A 23799-nucleotide genomic window follows, 5' to 3' on the forward strand; every position below is an offset into this window, starting at 1 on the left:
CACCAAGCCGGCTGGAAGCGTTGGGGGGTTTGCAGCAGTCGGGGGAGGCCGTTTGAGGGGCTGGGAGCGGCAGCTGGAAATGCCAGTGAGGCTGCAGGCTGGGAACTGTGCGGCGGATGCCGGGGCCACGCGCCGGAGCACCGGGCTGCACTAGCCGCGCTGGAGGAGGGACGGTGCCTGCACGGCCGGGCTGCTGCGCGTGCAGCCCGGGGTGAGCCTCGCCCTGCGCCTGCGCGTGGCAGGCGTCTCTCTCTCTCTCTCTCTCTCCCCCCCCCTCCGCCCGCCCGGCCGCGGTGCATTGTGGGACACAAACAAAGTGCCCGGCCAGGCAGGAGCGCGGAGCTCGAGCGCCTGGGCCCCGCGTGCCCTGCCCCCCCCCCGGACAGGCCGCGCGCGCCGCCCCCCCCGCCGCCATGGCCCCGCGCGGGCCCAGATAGGGGCTCGGCCTCCGCGCGGCCCGGGGCCGGGCCCAGCGACTGCAGGTAACAGAGCCGGGCCCCGCCCCCCGAGAGCCCCCCCCGCCCTGCGCCCCCCCCAGAGCGCCCCCCCGAGAACCCCCCCCCCGCGAGAGCGCCCCCCCCGCCCTGCGCCCCCCCGCGAGAGCGCCCCCCTGAGAGCGACCCCCCGCCCTGCGCCCCCCCCCCCCCGCGAGCGCGCCCCCCCCCCCGCGAGCGACACCCCCCGCGAGAGCGACCCCCCCATAGCCCTGTGCTCCCTAGGGTGCGACCCCCCCCCCAGCGTGCGTGCGATCCCCCTGCGATCCTCCCAGGCTGCGCGTACACACCCCGCGAGAGCAGCCCCCCTGTGCCCAGCCCTGGCATCTCCCCCCCCCCCACAGCTCTGAGGGTGTGACACCCCTCCCCCCCCCCCCCCCCGTGAGTGCAGCCCCCCCGGCACCCTACCCCCAAGAACTCCTCTAATCTCCCAGTTCGGGGCATTAGCCATCCCCAAATAACTTCTGTTCTACTGGCAGTCATCCCCAAGTGCCGCTTGCATCGCGCCCCTGTATAGCAGCCCCCCAAGTGCCACTCCTCCATGCACCCCTGAGAACACCCCTCCCATGTTCCCCCAGGTACTGGCCACCCAGTGGCTCCTTACTTTCCTAAACACTATCCCTCAGCGTCCCTCCTGGATTCTCCCCTCCCCCCCACGCACCCCAGAGCCCCCTTCTCCCCTGGGATTTTACTCCCACAGTCGACCTGATGCCTCCTATCTCTACTCTAGAGGTTATCCTCTTCTCTCTGTCTCCAGACCTTGCCTCCTTCCCATCCTGCCTGGCATTTATTACCCCCAACACACATGCTCTATAGGTGTTCTCCCCCCATCCTTCCTCTTCAGGACACGCAGCCTACTCCCCTCTCCTGAAGCATAGCACTTCTTCTTCCCCATTCATCCACACACACCCTCCCCCCACATCTACCCTTTTCCACAGTGCTTGAGACCTCCCTATTTCCTCTGTTCCAAACCCTGGTCTGGTCTCTTGTTTTCTTCCCCCTTCCCCAGCCTTCCTGTTCCCATCATCCCTTCACCTGGCATCTACCTATCCCTCTCCTCCCGTTGGTTGGTGGGGATTCGTTTCCACCCTTCCCCAAGGGTGACTGCTACTCCCATCCCAGGAGGTTGCTCCTCACAGCCAATAGGGGTTGGTAGCTGTCTCTGGCAACAGCTTTGCATTATTTGCCTGTTATGTGTCATACACACTTGTGGTGCCTCAAAATGACACATTGAGCTTAGGTGATCCCAGCATGGCAGGATGTGCACACTCACAGGATAGTCTGTTAGAGAGAGGCAGAGAGAGCCCAGCACACAGAGCTGGCCCACAGTTTTTGCACCAGCTTATATGTAGGTGCTTAGAAAGTAATATAGTTTAAAAAGTGATACAATTATATCAGTACAGGTATTTATATTGGTATAACTTGTTCTCTCATTCTGATATAAATACTGTCCATAGGGATATAACTGACCACAGTAAGGGGTTACAGCAATTTAACAATCTTCATTTCTATTCCCATATTTTAAATTGGTGGAAAAACTGCATGTAGGTAATCCCTTACTAGACGGATTTCCACTCCCATGCTGATTCTCCCCAAGTGGGAAATGCACAGAGGATACAATAGAGAGAATTTTTGTTTCTTTGGCATGTTGGTGATTTCCCTAATTTGCTTACTGAACTTGACACAGAAGTTCCGGTTTACAAAGAGAGAGAATGTCCCTTGCATGAGTTTTATAGATGCTCTATGAGAATAATCAGTTAATACTCCTCTATACTCTTGTCACACAAGATGAAAATGAAAGAATTTGTGAAAAGAGCTCCATGCATCGTGTGTTGCCACAAGAGGTTGAATCACATACTGTGGCTCGTTTTGAGGGTAATTTTGTGGCATGTGTAATGTGTGCTAAGATAAAGGTCCGGTCAGATGTTTGTTAGATGGGTCAGAAAATTTTTTGACTCACTTTCTACTATGTAGAGCATTTCACACAGCCAAATCCATTTGTGGGAATCTTGGCAATCTTCTGAATCTTCAGTATTGCCAGGGATAAAATATCTGATCCAGTATGACACATCCTGTGAATATTTTGGTTAAGGAGTTTTTTTTCCCTTTGGTATCTTCTTATGAACAGCCTTTGCTGTATGATGTCCCTATTACACAATTAATAATAGACGTTACTGCTGTGTCTGTTCTGTTAATAGATTGTGTAGTTGGTGAAAAAGAGGGCTTTGGGACTATTTCTCCTCATACTGATATTTTTGACATTGTGCTGTCCAGTAGCATCTTTGCTGTGTGTTCTTAGTAAATCAGATTAATTCTGTAACAATCCATGAGTGTTTCATTATATGCTAATTCAGCTGTTGAGAAGTCCTGGTAGTAAATAAAAAATTAAATCTATTAACCCTTTCAAATGAAAAAATAGAAAATGGGAGCAATTATAGTAAAACAGTGGTATACAAGAATTGTATGTAAACCAAAGAATTCAGTCTCGGGGTGCAAAAAGGAAGCGCTGAGAGAACTTGTATTCTGGGCTATAAAGGAAATGGCATGTTTTTAAAGACTGGTTTTGATGAGAGAACTACAGTACTGGAATCAAAGGGGGATGCTTGCAAGTCTCAGATGAGGAAGAACCAGCCTTTTAAGTAATGGTGATGGATTCAATTAATGAGCCTCAATTATAATCCATGACCTTGAATGACCAAAAATAAGCATTTTGTGAGTGTCTGTGGCTTTTTTACAAATTTTAGACCTTTCCTTTTTTCTTTTAAAGCATTGTAGCTTTTAGATTATCTTTGAAACCCATCAGGTGTGTAGCAAACCTTTTTCTGAAAAATGGCTTAGAGTATTTATTCATCACAATATATTGAGACTTATTTTTGTTAGCTTTCCTGCTATGCTAAATGGTGTATAATGTGTTTGTTAGAAATATTTGTGGTATCCCTCATCCTAGTACCTGGACTTGGAGTAAAGCAAAAAAATGTCCCTGCACAAGTAGCTAATTGCTCTACACATCCTCACACATCACAACTTCAAAAGGTCAGGCATGAAAGAAATTGACAATAGACTGATGGGGTGGTGGGATTCCAAACTAATTGTTATCGAACAGCTGTGATGCTTAATACTTTCTGAACATGACCATGAAGTGACATATTTCTGTCTTGTCCATTGCAAGAAGTTATCCTAAATAATGCAGCCTTTGCAGTCAGCCTGACTTGAAGCATTAAAGTTTTCAGAGTTTTTAAAGCGCATACAGATTTTTAAATGAAATGATGTAGTTGAACTGTGCTTTTACAGTCTACATTACTTTAAATGTTAGTGTAATTTGTATTTTAAAGGGACAGCATCTTAAAAATAACTTATTTCTCTGAATTTTTTTTATCAGTATCATGTAAAATTGGGAGGAAGACAGTGAGGTTGGCTTGCTTTCTAATGTCACTTCAGTTCTGTCAAGCATAAGTAATTCGACAATTATATTTGGAAATAACGAAATGTTTTTTTAAAAACATATACTCTTTTGAATATGAATGGAGTTGAAACCTCTGTGCATCAGAGACTTTTTTAAAGGTATTTAGGCTATGCCAAGTGTAGCCTAAATTCCATCAGTCAGGTTTTGCTAAGTGCCTGAATCACTTCTGAAAAATATTTTGGCTCCTAAATCAGTTATAGATTGTGATGCAGAGCACAGCAGTTCTTAAATACATTTAAAAATCTGGGCTTTGTTCCTGACTAAACTCCATGGGAGTCCACTCTTTAACTTCTTATTCCAAAATAATAGAATGTATGTCTACGTAGCAAGCCTTTATTTTGAAATAGTGGTGAGCTGGAGGATTTCTTTACTCCGACTCATGGTAATCATTTCACAAGGAGTAAGGGTGTTCTTCCTTCAACTTCCTGCTGTGTAGACAGCACCAGAAGCAAATTAAGCTGTTTCAACTTAAGCTACACAATTGCCATAGCTGAAGTTGTGTAGCTTAATTTGACATTAGCCCTGCTGTGTATGTTCCGTAAAATTGTTACTCATAATGAGCTCATAGAAAACAAATGCTTAGTGCTGCCAGGTCACAAGAGCATAAAAGTGGACCAGTTTTCAGTCGACCACTGAAAAGATGTACATTACATTACAAAAATGTAAATGGCTTTCATACCAGTAGAGAAAACAGCACAAAATAATTCTGAAGGTTTAACAGCATTCCTTCTTCCAGGTAATCAGAACGGAAGAGAGAGCCTCTTAAACTATATTGTGTTTACAGTCAGATTGTTTGTAATGTGTATTAGAAAGAAAAGTCTGCTTGAGCTAAATCGTGAGTTTTATTTAAATTTAAATAAATCAAATTGTGCAGATGAAAAGTTAAAATACCTATTCCATTGTTCACAGAAGACTGTTTCATTCATTTTATTCCAGAGGAATGAATAAAGGCAAGCTCTCTAAAGCACAAACATCTTACTAAATGGATTTTTTTTTCTCTGATAGCGTATCTGTATTGACAGTGTAATTACTGAGTACAATGTCTTGCATGCAGAAGTGCAACTTCCATTCATTTGTATTAAGAGCAGTTTTAGTGGAAAGTTTGTGGATATTGAAGAAGATTTCAGGCTGCTAAACTTGTCTGATGATGGCACTTATGAAGTAGATGGCATATTATCTAGCATATTATATATCTGGATATTATATATAGAAATAGCTTTACAGGAAGACTTCTTAAAATGACTGGGGCTTTTGCCAGGAGCAAGTCTTTTGGGAAACATTCTTGATAGCATTGAAGTAATGTACCTCAGGGGACTAGAGGGCTCAAAGATGGTAATGGGCTCCATACAGGCTTTTTTTTTCCCCTGCTAGGTATCGGGTTTCAGTCCAGCCCATATTAGTAACGGCAGAGAAGTTGTTGATGGCGTATGACTTTTAAGTGTTTATTATATTTACATAGTAACTTATTCTTTATAGCACTTTGCAAAGGTTTAGAAGAAAATCAGGGTCCTTTCAATGATACAGAATCCAACTTCTAATGTGTAAGTACCGATGTCACAATAAAAGCACACTAATTGGCAAGTTTAGTAGCAATGTCAGAGAAGCCTAGGACTGAATGGCCATGGGGAGACTGACTGTCATCTTATCCATTGAGAGGGTACTTCCAGGCTCAGTCACACAAGGCAGAAGTGTGGCAAACTTGGTGTTGCTTTTTCTTCTACTTTGCCTATGCTGACAAACCAGAGCACTCTTTGCTTTCCAGTGCCAAGGACAGAGTTCCTCCTAGGCATTTTGCTTTGTTCAGGTAACTGGTTCATTAAGTGAAACAAAAAGAAACTCCTACTGAAACAGAACTGTGTTCCAGTCCATGCTGTCTGGTCTGTATATTGAGCAGCTGATTCCTGTTCTCTTGTTTAGGATTTTGCATGTGTGACTTGGCCTCTCTCCTTGAGCCCTAGCACAAATATATTTTGTTTCTTATTACTGCTGATTTCTCTTTAACTTTGGTATTAATATGTCTGTGTGCATTAGTGGGTGAGAAGGATACATTTTAGGGATGTCAACATGTAGTTGACTACGTGATAGACTGATTGGCTTATTGGTTAATCTTGACAGTTAAATGCACTTCCCCCTCCCTTTGCTGCCTCTGTATCAGAGGCAGCAGGTGGGAAGCAGCGGGAGCTAATGCCCAGGAGGAGCTGGGTTTAATCAGGATCCCAACAAGCACTGGATCCACCTGTTTTCCCACTCACATGCCCCCACCTGCATTGTGGCCTCTGATAGAGACAACAGCACGGAGGGTGAGGGAGCAGGCTGGTGCTCATACGAGTGGGAAGCCAGTTTTCTAGCAGGCTCTTTGCATGTTCCACCTTTGCAGACCCTTTGCCCCTTCACCTCCCCCTCCCTTGCTGCATCCTACAGAAGCAGCGAGATGAGGCAGGCAGGAGCCAGTGCTGGGGGAAGCTGGCTTAAAAGCTGGTTTCCCCCCAGCACCAGCTCCATAGTGCTACCTATCCCCGCCTGCACTGCTGCCAATTAGAGGCAGCAGCATGGGGAGGAGCGGAGGGGCTAGGGGAGGCTGCCATGAGGCAGGCTGTGTCCACAGCGGTCCAGGCTCCCCGTGGATGGAGTCTGGTCCGCAGCAGCAGCCACTGTCTGCAGGGGGTCTGAGCTCCATTCTTCTTCAAAGTTCATTTAAAAACCCAATCATGGTAGGTCACACTTTTTCATTCAATATGGTATAACTTTTTCCCAGTAACCTGGTATGGAAGTTACAGAAGGAGAGTTATCAATTGTTATAAAAGAAAATTTGTTTATAAGTGAGCTTTGTATGAAGAAGGTATGTCAAACCAATCCTACCTATCACAATTGTTATTGTATATGTCGTATATCGCTGTAAAATTATGGGATAGATTGTCAGAGTTTTGGGTGACAGGAATGAAGTCAGAGACCGGAATGGGGGAGAATTCCGGTTCTACAGTTCTATAGTTTCAGGATCTTTAAGGAACCCGCTGAAGAAGCGAGGCTCTGTTTTCTTAGAAGTGAAGAAGGAATTGATTTTTCAAAGTGTAACTTCCACCTTTCTCTCATAGAACTTCTATTACCTTGTTTGCAAACCAAGGGGATGTGACGTGTTTTTTTTTTTTTTTTTTTTTGCAAATAGAGGTTTCAGGTTGGATTGATTTGAATAAGTGAGATTCTACTGAATTTGGTAGTTGCATATGATTTGTTTAAGTGGGACAGAACTTTTGTTCTATAAGTAGACATCTTTTAAAATTTAAACATATGCAAGCATTCACAAGGTTTTTTTTTTTTTTAATTTCTCCTCTGAGCTTAAATACTAGTGTTTGTATAAATCGTTGTGAGCAGTACTATAATTGTCTGTTGGCATGTAAATAAGCACATTAAGCCTCCCACTTTGCTTCAGTTTTCCTTTACACAAATAACTTTTTAAATTGGGGTAGAGTTTACTCAGGTACATTTGAATTTTTATACTAGTTATTCTTGTGGCGCTTCTAAAATTAGCTCTTTGAAAGTTTTTATAGCTTCAGTACGTGGTGACTTCCATGTAATAGGTGCCAGAGGTTAATATCATTACTCACAATGGCTTGTTGTACCATAAGAAGTTAAAGTATTTATTTTGTTATTTTATTTTTTGCTTCATTCTATTTGCAAATTGCTATTGCAGGACTCATTTTTAATACCATCTTCAGGTTTCAGATGGTGCTGTGAACAGTGCATTATTTGCTATAAGAGTGTAGTGGAGATAGGGAGAGTGGGTGGGCACAAAGATCAAACTTTGATCCTAATAACTCTGTTGTAATTGTTTCTGATCATGATCTAGGGATTACTTACTATTATTTGTGTTCAGATAATTGACAAGCTTATATGAGAGATAAGTTCTACATCTAGAAAAAATTGGGCAGGTTTGTTTTACATGCCAGTCTTGTGTAGTGCCCTTCAAAAGCACAATTATCAACTTAATGTGGTCCAGACATAAATGCAAGCTTTTAAATCAAACCCAAGCCCAAAGACGAACTGGCTTCACCGATTCATAAATAACAAAGAGTAAATTGTGTATTATTAGGTGATTATAGTAAATGTTTACATGTTTTTAATGGGTGCGGTCCCTTTAAGTGCTTTGAGACCAAGTGAAACAATTCTGTTTTTAATTCATATTCTGGTAGGTCAGCAACTACACTTTGCATGTTACTGTTTTTGTGCAAGAATTGCAGAGCCATGAAACTTTGCTAGTTATTTGATGGAGAGTCAACTGGTTCCCTCACGTAGCAAATTTTTAAATGCTAGTTGCAGTTTATTTTACCGCAGTTACCAAATTCATTATAAAATAAGACTTTTAATCAGTTACTGTTCAGATACTGTTAGGATCTCAAATTACACTACTTCTTTAAAAATTGCTTAGCTACTGTTCTAAATAGCAAAAGTGAGATTGCTGTCCTTATTAGGGGTATGAATGTCTTACCAGTTGCCTGGTGAAGCTTACCAGTTAAGGTTTACTGGTGGGGACTGGAGCAGCTCCCTGCCTGTTGCGGATGCCCTGGCCTGCTGCAGGCAGGGGTGGAAAAGTCTCTGGCTCTGGTGGTCCTGGATGTCCCGCAGGCAGGGGCTGTTCTGACTGGGCTGGAGGTGGGCGGGCTGTCCTAACCAGACTTGAGTGACCTTTCCTCTCACCCTCCCCTTTAATCAGTTAACCATTTAAACAGTATGTTTAACAAGTTAACCAATGAAATGGGATTTTATATCCCTAGTCCTGATTGAGTTTCCCATTGAGTTTGACAGTGAGCTACAGTTACTTATTGTGGGTCCTAAGAGGGGACGAAAAACCAACTTTGGACTTGCATCCCCATCCACAAGCGCCAGAGGGAAGACAATTGTAGATGAAAGTGTGCTGCTTTCAGCATTATGCCTCTCTTCTTGGTTGCAGCAGTTGTGAGCTGTCAATCTTTCTGATGTGGTAGAGGTGCTGCCTATCACTTTTGACATATGTTAAGTGTTCTTGGGTGTTAAGATCAACATTGCAAGACTGCAGATTGTGTTCAGTTCTGCCTATAAGATAGCCTTTGTTGTTCTGCTGTCAGACATACAGAGTACATGATCACACCATCTCATCTAAATTCTCACTCTAAAAACTTCAATGCCTGGGAAGTTGCAGCACTCAAGCATTTGATGTTTGGAAACAGATTTTGCCAGATTACTATAACTGAAAGATTAAAGGCGAAAACATGTATTCAGTTTGTTTACTCAGATTACACAGCTGTCAAATACATTTCTACTGTTCTCCTGTATATCAAAGTGCATTTTCTTTGGCCTCCTTTACACAAGGAGATACTCTGAAACAACAGAATTTAACACATTTATAAACGTGCTTGATGGTTGTGGTCAGGTATTTGGGGAGGTTAGGAAAACGGGTTAAAACATTTTTAAACAACCTATTTTCCTAGTCTAGATATCGCCTTACTGAAAAAGATTATAACAGTTGTTGATAGTGGGTCAAGTAAATTCCCCATGAAAGAAGTGCTGGGTCATAAGACCGCTTACAGGCCATACCCCAGGACCCATTCTTTATTTTGGCAATACAACTTCTGGAAGGCAACATGTTACATCTAAAGGTTGTTTTTCAAGTAGTGCTTGGTAATATTCTGCATCAGTGGTGGGAAGCCTGCGGGCCATATGCAGCCCATTGGGATTCCGTGTATGGTCTGCAAGATATTTTGTTTACTGTTACTCGCAGAGTTGCCAGATTCTACTGATTTCTGTCCGCATAGGTTTTTCCTGCTGGTATTACTTAAGTGACACTCACATAAAGCAAGGGTATATAACATCCAGTGCATGCTGACTACACACAGCATTGAGTGTAGAAGCCAGGCACTCCCTCTTCATGCATAGTGCTGCTATGGTTCAGTTGTTAACCCCACAAATTTTAGGTACGCAAACATAGTTAGCAAGACTACTATGTCCTAGAACAGTGGTCACCAACCAGCAGATTGGGATCTGCTAGTAGATCTTGGAGCCTCTGGCAGGTGATCCTGACTGGTTTGGCCAAGAGGCTATCAAGTGCAAATACTTGAGCTGCCCCTATCGCTGCACACCTTCTGCTCTATGCCTCGGAGATGCCCCTCACCCGGGGACCCTCCTACTTTCTGGGCAGGGGAGGGAGAAGAGGGGTGCTGATGTCAAGATGCCCCCTCCCACTCTGTATCCTATCTCCATAAAGCACAGAGGGGGTGCGAAACAGGACTTGGGATGGAGTTTGCTGACTGCTTTAGAGAGTGGGCCAGGGCAGGAGTGAGGCTGCATTAGCCCCACTGCATCACCAACCAGGAGCCACCTGAGGTAAGCAGTGCCCAGCTGGAGCCCACATCCTGAACTCCTACCCCACTCATGACCCCCGTCCTGCACATTAAGCCCCGAGCACCCCTGCATCCAAACAGTCCCAGAGGCTGCACCTAGAACACCACCTACATCCCAACTGCCTGTTACAAGTGCAGCTTTGCCCCTCTCACACTACGGATCCCTTAATCCAAGAGCCTGCACCCCAATCCTCTGCCCCAGTCTGGTGAAAGTGAATGAGGATGAGGGAGGGTAGAGCAAGCAGGGGTGGGGCCTCAGAAGGGGCAGGGCAAGGGTGTTTATATTTGAGGTAGATCTTGGACTGCACTTCAATTCAAAAAGCGATCTCGTGCTAAAAAAGGTTGGAGACCACTGTCCTAGAAGACAATCTTGTGGCTCATTGAAATGGAGGCCACTCATGTGTCCCGCTCACTAACCTAGGTCGCTCATTTGTTATTCTACACTCTGAAAATGCTGAGCAGATACTTGTGCCAGAATTTCAAGGAAGTTGTTGGTAGATAAATAAGTGCATGATTTACGAAGATATGAAATCAAAAATATAGGAATTTCATGGTAGATTTTTTGCATATAATTAGGAGACAGTAGTAGACTGTTAGACTTGATCAAAAAATTGGGGCTTTTGTATATTTGTCAAAAAAGATTAGTGAGAGCAGTTACATTTTATCTAATGAAGGTTTAAACAAAGTATTCGAATTTCCTCTTGGTTCACCAAGATGTGACAAGTCTACTATTTGTGCCCCAATATTTGAAATGGATTGAGGAAAATGTTGACCCTCTTTTCCACATTCTAAATGTTACACACTACTTAAATGGAAAACATAGAAATTACTGTGATTGGCTCTTATTAATTTGCAAGTGTTACTTTAGTTTTATATTAAACTATATTAACTCACAATTAAAGAAAAAACCTGCAGTATTATGTGTTGGAAATAAGTTTGCAAAGGATATAGAAATCAAAACAGTATTGTGTATCTTGTAAAACAAAGGCAAATGCTGGGTATTCAGTTGTTAGGAAAACATGCATGTCTTACATAAATCAGTAATTTACGACTGGATAATAGTTCCCACAGAATTCACCCATGCTGAAAAATGTGGTAAATAGGGAATTCTGATAGAATTGTATGTACTGCTCAACAGATGTTGCCCAGATGTTTGCATCTTCCAGTCTGGTTCTGCTGGTCAAGCCACATAATAGTATCAGCAAGGTGCAAACTCACCACCACCTGTTGAATCTCCGTGACTGAACTTCAAAGCCTAACATGGATCACTGAAGTGTTATTAGAAATGACCTTGCATAGAAGAGAAATCTGTCTTTAGTTTTTTGGAGGAGTGTTGGGAAGGAGAGAGAGGCGTGGGAGTGTTGCTTTATGATTTATAAAGAATTATTTAAAAAAAGAAACAATCTCCCTCCCACCTCCCCCCACAAAAAAAAACCCCTCTTAGAATATCAGATGGGTCTTTCAGCAAAATAAGGAAGTTAAAGGCCTAGACTACACTACACTTTACTGTAAACTAACTTCACACCTTAAATGTTGCTCCCACTGAGATAAATCACCCACTACACCAATTTAACTCCACCTCTGCAGGAGGTATAGAGCTTAGGTCAACATAATTAAGTTGGCAGTGTCAATGTAGACTTTCCTTTGCTTATATCTACTTGTTGCTGCCTTCCAGAAGCTGTTCCACAGTGTCCCCCGCTGACCATTAAATGGGCAGTTGTTCCTGGTGAGGATGTGCACTGCTGACACACAGAACGTTCATTGTATGGACATGCAAATATGATTCATTTACTTACGCTGACTTAGAGGTTAAGTTAATTTTGATAAGCAAAAGAGCTTTTTTTTCAATAAGCCTCTGAAGGGGTAGATGCATCCAAGTGCCTTTCTCCCAAAATCATTCAGTAGTTCAAATCTGATGTTAACAAATGCCCTCAGCTACAAAGAACAAATAACCCAAAACAGTGTGGCATAGTCCCATTCTCTCTGTGTGTTTCCAGATGAGTTATTTGATAGCAAACTCACTAGCAAATATTTTTGTAAATGTTAGTCTAGAGCTGGGCTACTCAACATGCGGCCCGTTTGTTTGCGGCCCGCTGTGCAGTTTGGGTTTAAGCGCGCCTCAACATGTGGCACAGGGGTGGGATCCTTTGAATCTGACCTCCACTGGGAACATGCTTCAACAGCGAGGTGAGGTGAGCATTGAAAGACTCAAGCGGACACGCTGGCTGTGCAACAGGGTGTCCGCATTTCTGGCCCCAAGGGAGGAGGTGCCAGGAGCATCCAGACTGGCAAATGTGTTGACTAATTCTAGTTAAATAGTTGTCCGTTTACTTGAGTTTTAAAAGTTCTGTTCTAGATCAGCTCTCAGTTGCTCCAGTTTCACTTTTGTTCTATAATCTCGGAAGACTTCCAACATAAACAGGGACATGGTAATGGGCTTTTTTTTTTCAGACCTTCGTGATACATCATAAAGAAGCAAAAAAGGACAAATGTAACTATTTTTCTTTTTAAAATAGCATATAGAACTAGGGATGTGATAGTGTAAACATGTACAAAGTTAACGGATGAGCCTGGGCTCATGGATTAACCTTTATAGTTACATGCACTCCCACCGCCCCCACTGTGTCTGTATCAGTATCGGCGGCAGCAGCACGAGGCAGGGAAAAGCTGGCTCCCTGTGCGCACCGACTCCCAGGGACCCATCTCCCCCACGCATGTAAGGGCACGTGTACACTGCAGGGCAAAGTTGAATTAAGATACATAACTTTAGCTACATCAATTGCGTAGCTGAAGTCAAAATAGCTTAATTTGGTGTTTGGCACTGTCTACGCAGCAGGAAGTCAAAGGAAGAGTGTTCTTCCTTCAACTTTCCTTACTTATGAAATGAGGGTTACAGGTGTTAGAGTAAGAAGTCCTCCATCTTGAAATTATTTCAAAATAATGGCTTGCTGTGCAGACACGCAATTTATTTTGAAATAACATCAGTTATTCTGAAATAATGCTGCTATGTAGATGTATCCTAAATGTGTAACTGCTGAAATTTTCAGCAGTTAAACATATTTTAACATCCCTATTCTTAACTAGAGTTAACTTGAAAATATTCCTTTACATGAATGTTAAACTGTATACTGTATATTGTAGGTCATGTATATTGTGTATGATGAAAATAAATAGGCTTATTAATCTGCATGTTTCTCAAATGAGAACAATACTATTCGCATAGTAAGAATGTTAACTTTAATTTTCCAACTAACTGTGTAACCTTAATATTTTAAATAATATGGCTTTTTGCAATTAATTAAACTGTTACTTGGTGCTGATGAGCTAAGATTTGGAGAAAGTTCGAAGTGGATTGGAAGGTTTGGGATAGTTGTGTGTTAGGTGTAATATTTTATTTATCAGTAAATGTTGGGTTTTTAAAAATACGAATGCTTACACATTAGTGCAAAGTAAATACTGTAAAGCTTTTCTTGGGCTAACTGTTATTTCAAAAAACTTGGTTTTAGATGTGTATAAATTAAATTGACTGCAGTGGAAAAAATTTCTTACTGGCTTCTGGAATTTATCAGACTACTTGCAGTTTTGTGGTTTTTCTGAGCACATGGATTCTTTCTTAATTTTGCCAAAATCCTTGCAGTTACATGTGATGTAATATTTACGTTATATCTGTTGTTTGAAAGAGCAAAAAATTGTACTATAGTTTTGAAATGATTGGGACTAAGGATGTAAGCAACTAGTCGACTACCTGATAGGGGTATGAAGGACTAGTCGACTATCCAATAAGCATTTGCTTATTGGATGGTTGACAAGCTTGTCAACTAGTTGCTTCCCCCCCCCCCCCCGCTCTGAATCAGAAAGAAGCAGAAAAAGGGAGTGGGGGGGGGAAAGAAAGGGATACTTCACAGAGCCTGGGACCAGCTGATCCTGGGTTCCATGTGGTGCTTTCACCTTTAAAGTGTAGCGACAGCCCTAGGGCTGTTTCTATACTTGAAAGGTGGAGACACCCTATCAAATAGTCAATGCAAAAAGTCGATTAGTCAATTACCCGCAATTTAACATCCCTACTATTTGATAAGCAAATGCTTATTCAGAAGTCTAGTAGGAACTCAACTAGTTGTTCCTTCCTCCCCCCACCTTGTTGCCTCTATCAGAGAGAGGCAGCGGGGGGCACTAGCCAGTGCTAGAGGGAGCCGGCTTAAAAGCCAGTTCCCCCAGCACCATCTCCATGGGGGGCAGAGGAAGCAGAGGGCAGTGGGGAAACAGCGTGAGCGGGGATTGAAACAGTCCGGCTCCTGCCAGTCCAACTGCTGCTCTTCTCCCTTTGAAATGTTTCGAAGGAAGAGGCACAGAGGAAAACCTGCGACAGCCACGGGTAGCTCTTGTACATTTCAAAGGGAGAGCAGCAGTGAGAATCCGCTCCAATCCCCAGCTCTTGTACATTTCAAATGGAGAGGCGCAGGAGGATGGCAAGCACCCCCACCTATCGATTAATCAATGGAAATTCCATCAATTGCTCATTAGCTGATTAATTGAAATTTAACATCTCTAATTCGGACTATAGTTTTTCTTATTTTGAAGGCTGAAATTCGTGCTATTAGTACCAGCAAGATTTCTGACGGAGTCTAATGAAAATGAGACAGTTGAACATTTCTGACTCTTCTCCCTTTCATCCTAGGAATTTTTACTTGAGAATAGAGATAACAGCTAGTCTTCATCAGAACAGAGTTTGAACCAAACAGATTTGGCAGCAGTGTTTGGCTGTAATTGCAACCTAGTTTAAAATTGGAGCAATTTAATGAAAGGAGAAGTGACAAAGTTGGCGTACCTAAAATGTGATCTTCCTTGAAACTTGTTTTAGATCTTTCCATAGACTAGAAGCTATAGTTGTATTTAATACCATGTGTTCCCTCTAGTAGTATTCTAGCACAACATGCTTCCAAACACAAATCACTGAAGTGTCCAGTTCACACTTGAAATTGTTCTACACATACTGGAGTTTGTGGTAGGGTTGACTATGACCATGGCCATTCATGTCTGCTCTATTGTGCAACTGTCCATGTGGATGGAGACTGATTTTGTGTTACAACTTACAAGTCAGATTATTCTTCCTTAGGCCCTTTGCACTGCAGGAGTGACCTCTTTGGCCAAGTAGCTAACTTTCATTGTTCAGGGGTCCATGAGGCGAGAAACTAGCTACTTGTTTAAATCTCCTTGACTAGTCACATACATTCCCGTTGTAGACTGATTCCACAGCAACAAACTTCTTTTGGCAACTCATCAGCAAACTGCTTCATGCTTCATCTGTAAATTAGTTACCTACCTACTGTAAAACTATAATACTTGGCATCTAGCGACCCGCAATGCTTCGAGCATGTCAATTATGGGCATTGTAATTATGGCTGTCTTCTGGGCCAAGGCACCAGCAGTGCAGGATTCTTTAAACAGACACCATAAGGCTTACAATGAGATTAAGTCGTCATGCCAAGGTGGAAATTTCCTAAGCTAGAATGAAAGCCATATCAAGGGAATGAAGGTGGCTTACAAGAAGACAAAAAGACCAAAAAAAAAAAAAAGTAAATCCAGAAGTGCTACCAATGTTTTTTCCATTTTCTCATTAAATGAATTACATTATGCAATTCTGCCTTAGTACAAGGCTGGTAAGTTACTTTTATTTATTATACTCCTTTACTTGGCTTGGGGAGGGGGGACACTCTTGAGGTTTTATGGAGGCAGCCATTATTGGCACATAAAACTCCATTTGGGCACAACATTTTCCATCCATCTCTATGGTCATGGGTTCCATCGCAATTGCAATCTGATCTCTTGGCAGGACTCTGACCACCACCTTCCCACCAACCTCCCTACCTATGGCATCTCTGGTGAGGTTCCTGGGGCACAGTTGCTGAACAACGAAAGAATGCCCTACTGTTGTTTGACTGCCTGTTGCCATGGTACAGACCGCAGGCAAAGTGGTGGATAATCAAGGGGGAAAATGAAAAGCTAACTAAACTATGATAGAGGGTTTTATTGCTTAAAAACAATGGAAAGCCTTTTGCTTTCTTACCCCATTGTATCAAAGGAACAGTGTTCTTTCATCTAGCCATCAATAAAGTATGGGTGCTGGTTGTGACATTCCACTCCTAGGCTGGGAACCCATACTGTAATACAAGCTGATTTCCAGAACACAGGAGTTGCAGGTGGCATTTTTACCCCAGTGTGACATCCCACTTCTACAAATAAGCAAACAAGTACAGATTATTCCACGGATGCATTTGGACATTCCAGAGTAGTGCTTGGACAATGCAAGTTATTTTCAAACTAGAGTTCACACTCAGGTTATCTGATTGGCTTGGATCATGTGCTAAAAGGAAATACAGGCAGTCCCCGGGTTACATGAATCCGACTTACATCAGATCCCTACTTACAAACGGGGTGAGGCAACCCCGCACTAGCTGCTTCCCCCCAGCAGACCAGGGAGACGTGGAGTGGCTTTTCTCAGCAGACACCTCAGCTTGAGAATAAAGGACTGAGGGAAGTGAGGTGTGGGAGAATAAAACTGAGCTCTGGAGAAATGTTTGGCTAGAGTTTCCCCTACAATATGTACCAGTTCCGACTTACATACAAATTCAACTTAAGAACAAACCTACAGTCCCTATCTTGTACGTAACCCGGGGACTGCCTGTATAGCAGTATGAAGTGCACTCAGAGCAGTGAGAATATAGGCTAAATTATGTTAGTAATGCAGATATTACAGACCCTCTACCTTAATCTGTTTATGGACGTAAGCAGTATCCACACTTGTGGTACAATATCAGAAACTTTCCCTTTTTTTGCAATATTCCACATTTTTCTTGAGGCCTACAGGAATGACCTGCTTCTCCTTCAACCCCACTCCTTTTCACAGCTGACGTCACCTTTCCAGGCATCCAGCAGATGTCTTCAAATGCCAAAATGGCACTGTAGTATAGCTTCTTGGCTTTTCTCTTGTTGCCTGGAAAACTTGGGGCCTTTCACATTCAGAAATCTGCAACATATTGTGTGTCAGCCTGAACTGTGAGGAAGTGATCCATATTTGTGATTTTCTGCACGTGTGACATTCTTGGACACCTCTCCTCTTTTAAAAAAGTAGATTTTCATTAAGGATCAAATTCCCATATCTTGATAGCCTTTGAGAAACTTAAAGGGAAGGCTATAGCTTATTGTGTTGGTACCCATGTCTCCTGGAGAAATTCTATACTGCAATGTAAAAGTGGAGATGCGTGTTTCCCTTTCCTGTGCTGAAAGGAATTGGTGGTATGTTGCTGTGGACACTGACAGTAGACTTTTGTCTCTTCCTACAGGCCCTCTTAATGCTGCTCATCCCAGGTTTGAATCAAGAAGACCCATGTCCTTACTGGACATGTTTTTCAGTCGTCATGCCAGGAGAACAATTCAAAGCGTGGCAGGCTGCTTGAATTTCAGAGGTGGTCATACCTCTGCTAGTATACTTCTCAGCTGGCGCTTAGAAAAGGGAGACTTCAGGTTGCCGAAAGAGGATGACAAGCAGTTTGACAACTGAATGTGTTTGTCCTCCATTCACATCTGAAAGGATGGGGAATTCCAGAGACACAAGTTTCAGGGAATTTGAGGTGCTTACAAAGAAACCCTCAAGCCATCCTGCTCTCTCGGCCTCAAGCGCTCTGCTTGCATCCTCTCTCTCACCTCCAGGTAATAATGAACTCCAGAATAGAGGACTGTTGATACTTTAAACAGCTGGAGCAAATCTCAACCATAAGCTGTGCATGCCAGTGCTGAGAAGAGGGAGTGAGAATCAGCACCCTGAAGTGATGTACTCCACTATCTCCAAGGAGTTGCAAAGAAGAGTAGCTCCAGGCTTCCTTGTTGGGAATGTGCATTTAAGGTTCCATAGGAAAACCTGTGTAGCTAATTGAGGTATAAAAAAATTCACATTTGGAAGCTAATGTTAGTCTTACCGCAAGCATTGCTTTCTTGGCAATGCCAGGTGCACTGTGTACTGTCTTTTTTCAGTTTCAGATATAGTCTTTTGTTACATTTTGGCAGCTGGTCTACCTTCTCTACTTCCAATAAAGCTATGTTTAAAGGCATGCATTTGTGTTACTTGCACTTCATATAATCCTGTTTCAAGTAATATTTTCACCACCCAAGGGGACAGCCATAACCTCGCTGCCAGGCCTCAGGATCTTCTTCCCCTCTTCCCTCCCAAATTCCTCATCCAGAGACAGCCTAGGCTTGCACTCTCCTTCCCATTTTCCCCTCACCTAGTTGGGAGGCAGCAAGGCTCTGACTGACAGCCCTGGAGTGGCAGTACAGTGCAGAAGTAAGGGTGGCAATGGTATGCTAAGACAAATGCCACTTTTCACATTGCCTTTCTTCTGTGCTACTGCTGGCATGGCAGAGACTTCACAGTTGGATGCCAGCAGATGCTGTGCTCTGCTCTGCCTTCAAAGCTGTATGGCTGTATATGTGCATCCCTGGGAGGAGGAGAGGGCGTAATGACTACAGATAAAAAGGAGAGCCGGATTAAATAAGTTTGGGAATCACTATTGATCTAATGTAATCATTCTGAGCTTGTGGCTCATACTGCTGCTTGAGTGTTCCCTCCATCTGTGAAGAAACAATGCAGCTACTCGCTGAAGTCATCTGAGACCTCTTCTTACTGGGCATTTCTCACATCAGGTAGTTAGCTAGTAATGCTAGACTACCTGCCACCACCTCAACATCTGGCATGTGACTTTGAAAATCCAGGAAAAGGACTTTTGTTTGACAGCTCTCTTCCCCCATGAGAATCCATGCCTGTAAAGAGACGGCCGCTGTGGACGCAGCTTGGAGCTCGGGTCCACCTTTCATTAGCAAGGAAATTACATAATAAGCTTTGTGGCACTGTGGGAATTATGAGAGCCTTTCTCCCCCAAAGGAATCTTATCATTTTCCAGGATAGGTGGTAGGAGCTAAGAAACTGACCCTTCTGTCTGAAGTCTCACATGCAAAACTTTCTTGTAGGCCAGCGTAGTCCTCCATGAGGCACTGCTCGGACGTGTATCTCCAGAAAGCATTGCTGCTAAAGCAGTTAAGTGTACTGCTAGTAAGGCTGCGGGGTATAACAGCAGACCTGTGTGTGTATAGACATGCTGATGTTTTGAATAGAGTCAAACTGACCACTAAGCTTCTTACAATTAAGATAGCAATGGTGTGGACATTGCTTCAGGTAAAGTTTAAAAGGTACCGCTTTGCGAGCTATATAGCGCCTACCCTCCACCCCTAAAACCCCATTTTCTCATTTTTGGTGCTGAACCCTACTGAGTCTTGTAAAGTAATTGCTGTATGGCGTCTCATTATGTAAATCAGCAAGATGATCGGTATTTTAGACCAATAAATGGTAGTTTATTGCATAAATAAATGTTCAATGTTTTTCACAAAGTAAAAACTCTTAATTAGGGATGTTTAATGTTTAACCAGTTAACTGATTAAAGGAGGGGGCAAGCAGGAGGACTGCTCTAGCCCAGTTGGGGCTCCTGCCTGGCTGGAGCACCCCTGCTTATGGTGCACCCAGCCTGGCCCTGCCAAGAGGCTTCTCTGGCCGGGCTGGAGCATCCTCCATCCACAGCAGGCCCTGCGAGGTTGGAGCTGCTCCAGCCCCCACTGGTTCACTGGAACCGGTAAGCCTGACCTGTTAGGACATGGCCTTGCCAAATGTTTTGTTTATGCTTAATTTCTCCCTTCATAGTGGTGTGAAATTCCGTTTTAAATCCAAGTTGTCCTCATAATTTGACTTGGACTTCATAAATTGTTAATGTTCCTCTCAAAACATCTGGTTATTGAACTAGATTAGTGGTGTGACTGGATCTGTAATGTTAGTCAGTGTCTGTGCTGCAGAAGGAGTAATGCTTTTCTTTGTCTGAAGTAGTTTGCAATATGAAGAGTGAAGTTAACAGGAGCAAGACAATGAGAGGGGGGAAATATGGCTCATATTTGGTAATAGAATGAGTAATGACAAATTTACCAGAAGGCTCTGACGGCCACTATTTAAGTATATTTTAAGTAGAGATGTACAAACCTATTAAAATAGTTAACCTGTTAAATGATTGAAATTGTATTGTTTAACCAGTTAACTGCTTCGGCCCCCCACGGACAGGCTGTCTAACCAGTTATTGGGTAAGCAGGCCAATAAGCTTAGTGCTTACTAGGTAACTGGTTAACCTCTTACATCCCTAATTTTAAGATTGCAAATCTGCAACCTGTTCCACGCAGGCAGCCTCCTGCATCCACTTGTACAAAACAGCTTGCAGATTTGTATGTGTGAGAGAGAGAAAGCAATTGTGTTCGCTAGAACGGAGGAGGCTATTACTCCTGTCAGCCAAACAGATATAATTCTGTCACTGATATTTAAATATGGAAAAGCACCTTATTTATTTATGCATCCAGTCTCTTCTGAACTGCATAAAACACACAACACAGAAGAAAATGGGATCTCAGCTTTAATTGGGAGCTTTGTTCATGTAAGGAGTGTATGCTCATGGCCATAAGTAACAAATAATAGTTTGTTTTCCCTTTAACAATTGAATACTTGATTGAACCTGCCTCAGTAACTAGGTCTCCTCATTTACAAACAAATTCTGTCCTCCTCTGCCATCGCAAAGGATTATGCAAGCAGCAGAAATGGTATGGTTCTCTTGCAATAGATGCAAGCAGAAGAAGCACATGGAGCATCGCTGTGCAAGGACTCTTTGCACGTCTCTATATAGGGATCACTGGACCATTGTGAATGGAGGTCATTAGGCCTCAAACAGTCAGTAGTGGCTTGCAGATGTGTCTTCTGTAGCTTAGAGGAGAGGATTCTGTTCCTTCCATGCCGCCAGGAAATTGTAAGCCTTTTAAATTGAGCAGGTTAGACACAGCCTTAATTAAAATTGCTGCCTGGCAGCATTTTAACATTGCAGTGTGGTCATGGCAGGAGTGCTGGGAGAGAGTTCTCCCAGTGCTCTAGATAACCCACCTCCGAGGTGAGTAGCTAACAGCACTGGGAGCCTGTTTATATTGGCGCTTTACAGTGCTGTAACTTGCTGCACTGGGAGATGGGTTTTCACACTGTTGAGTGAGGTTACAGTGCAGTGCCTTGCCAATGTACATTAAGGTGTTTGTCTGGGCTTGAGAAAGCCCTGGCTGGGTTGAGTTAGTTGGGACTGGTCCTGCCTTGGGCAGGGGGCTGGACTTGATGACCTTCTGAGGTCTCTTCCGGTTCTATGATTCTATGATTAGGACCAAAGAAAGGATTTGTCCCTAAAAAAATTGTTGGAAGTGGTGTTCTGTGTCTACATTGTTTTAGCAATAGATATGTAACAGAAGATGTTACGTCCCTTGTGTTTTCTTTACCTTACATGTAAAATCTGTTGTTGTATATTTGATTTAGTAAACTAGAACTGTACTTTGAGGTTTACAATGCATTTTTGTTTTGGAGGAATTTTCAACAACCTCTCATCCTAGACCAAAATCATTCACTGGAAACAGCTTTAGGCATTCACTGCCTATGCTACCAGCAGCGCGGTTTAGCTATGGTCAAAAGCTGTTCTGTTTGCGCTAGCATGAGTTCTGCCTTCTAAATATTCCTACAATGGGCTCTAAAAAGAACATTCACTGAGAAGTTTGTGGGATTCTCCAGATTTGCATCCCAGCCCAAACCAATGCCAGTCTCTTCAGTTTACAGGACCATTTCACAAAAATCCTAAAGACTCAGAACTGAGCAATAGATTAGTTAAATTTGTATTTTTGTTTTTCTTAAGAGATCATATGTTCTATCTCAGAAGTTGAGAAGTGTCTCCGTTACCAAACTCTGATCAGGGTAATTTCTTTAAGCAAATAACTGCAGAGCTGATGTTATTGGCCGAGTTCAGATAATTTGGCTTTCACATTTCATTTGCTTTATTACAAAATATGAATGGTTTAGTGCATTCTCATAGAATAAACCTAATATAATCTCTGATAACAATGACAAAAGATAATGTGTTTTTTCTGTCTTTTAGGACACGTGTGACCATTTGCATGGTAAAAGAGCATCAGCAAACGTGAAAAAATGGGCGTAAAAACCTTTACTCATAATTCCCCTGCCCACAGCCAGGAGATGCTTGGGAAGCTTAACATGCTTCGCAATGATGGACATTTCTGCGACATCACCATTCGCGTACAGGACAAAATCTTCCGGGCACACAAGGTGGTCTTGGCAGCCTGCAGCGACTTCTTCCGCTCCAAACTAGTTGGCCAAGCTGAAGATGACAGCAAGAGTGTATTAGACTTGCATCATGTGACAGTGACTGGCTTTATACCCCTTCTGGAGTATGCCTATACAGCCACACTATCTATCAACACAGAAAATATTATTGATGTCTTGGCTGCAGCCAGCTACATGCAAATGTTCAGTGTTGCCAGTACATGCTCAGAATTCATGAAGTCGAGCATTTTATGGAATACGCCCAGCAGCCAACAAGACAAGGTGCTAGATGCAGGACAAGAAAACAGTGCAAACTGCAATTTTACCTCTCGAGATGGCAGCCTTTCACCGGTTTCTTCGGAATGCAGTGTGGTGGAAAGAGCCATTCCTGTTTGTCGAGAGTCCCGAAGAAAGCGAAAAAGCTATATAGTCATGTCTCCTGAAAGTCCACTTAAGTGTAACACACAGACGAACTCCCCCCAAGTGCTTAATCCTTCAGCTTCCTACACAGAGTCCAGAAATCAGCCAGTAGACTCTTCCTTAGCTTTTCCTTGGACTTTTCCTTTTGGAATTGATCGAAGGCTTCAGTCTGAGAAGGTGAAGCAGGTGGAGAATTCTAGGACTTTAGAGTTGCCTGGTCCATCTGAGGCAACCAGAAGAATTACTGATTATGTGACATGTGAGAGCACAAAGGCCAGTTCACCTCTTGTGATTGAAGAAGATGTGCGTGTCAAAGTGGAAAGGTTAAGTGATGAGGAAGTTCATGAAGAAGTATCGCAGCCTGTTAGCGCATCCCAGAGTTCTCTCAGTGATCAGCAGACAGTCCCAGGAAGTGAACAAGTTCAGGAAGATCTCTTGATTAGCCCACAGTCTTCCTCTATAGGTACAGCCACTTCTGTTATTTTATATAGGTATTCATATGTGCACAAGTGATTTTATTTAAGAAAGTCCGCTTGATTTTTTTAATTAGATCACAAAAGATTGGTGAAACTGTGTTTTGTTATTTCTAACTAACGAATTGTTATGCAGTGATTTTAACAGTTTATTAATAATTTTTAATTGTGCCAAATGGTTTGACCACTGTACCATTTTGGAAAAACTGGTGCTTGCAGCATTGTAAAGAGACTTAAAGGTACCTGAGCCAAAATCAAGCCTTTTATTGGTGTAGGTACAATGATAGTACAGTTAACTTCTGATAATCCGGCACCTTTAGGACTCAGGGGGTGCAGGATTATCAGATATGACGGA

At 43.0% G+C, this 23799-nt stretch overlaps 1 protein-coding gene across 3 annotated transcripts in view; it reads left to right on the top strand.

Moving 5' to 3' along the window:
• Nucleotides 1-299: 299 nt before the first annotated feature.
• The window catches only part of ZBTB44 (zinc finger and BTB domain containing 44), a 53667-nt gene continuing 30167 nt past the window's right edge, over nt 300-23799 (top strand). Inside the window, exons 1-3 of one of the 3 annotated variants that reach the window (XM_075909636.2) lie at nt 300-482; nt 17669-18260; nt 22367-23434. In XM_075909636.2, coding sequence (XP_075765751.1) covers nt 22417-23434 — 1018 coding nt within the window. In that variant the 5' untranslated portion in view covers nt 300-482; nt 17669-18260; nt 22367-22416. The remainder of the gene's footprint in view (nt 483-17668; nt 18261-22366; nt 23435-23799) is intronic. The other 2 variants (XM_075909635.2, XM_075909637.2) reach the window with 2 other exon arrangements.

Source organism: Pelodiscus sinensis, chromosome 25 (genome assembly GCF_052426305.1).
Source record: "Pelodiscus sinensis isolate ZL-2025 chromosome 25, ASM5242630v1, whole genome shotgun sequence".
NCBI classification, from domain to species: domain Eukaryota; kingdom Metazoa; phylum Chordata; order Testudines; family Trionychidae; genus Pelodiscus; species Pelodiscus sinensis.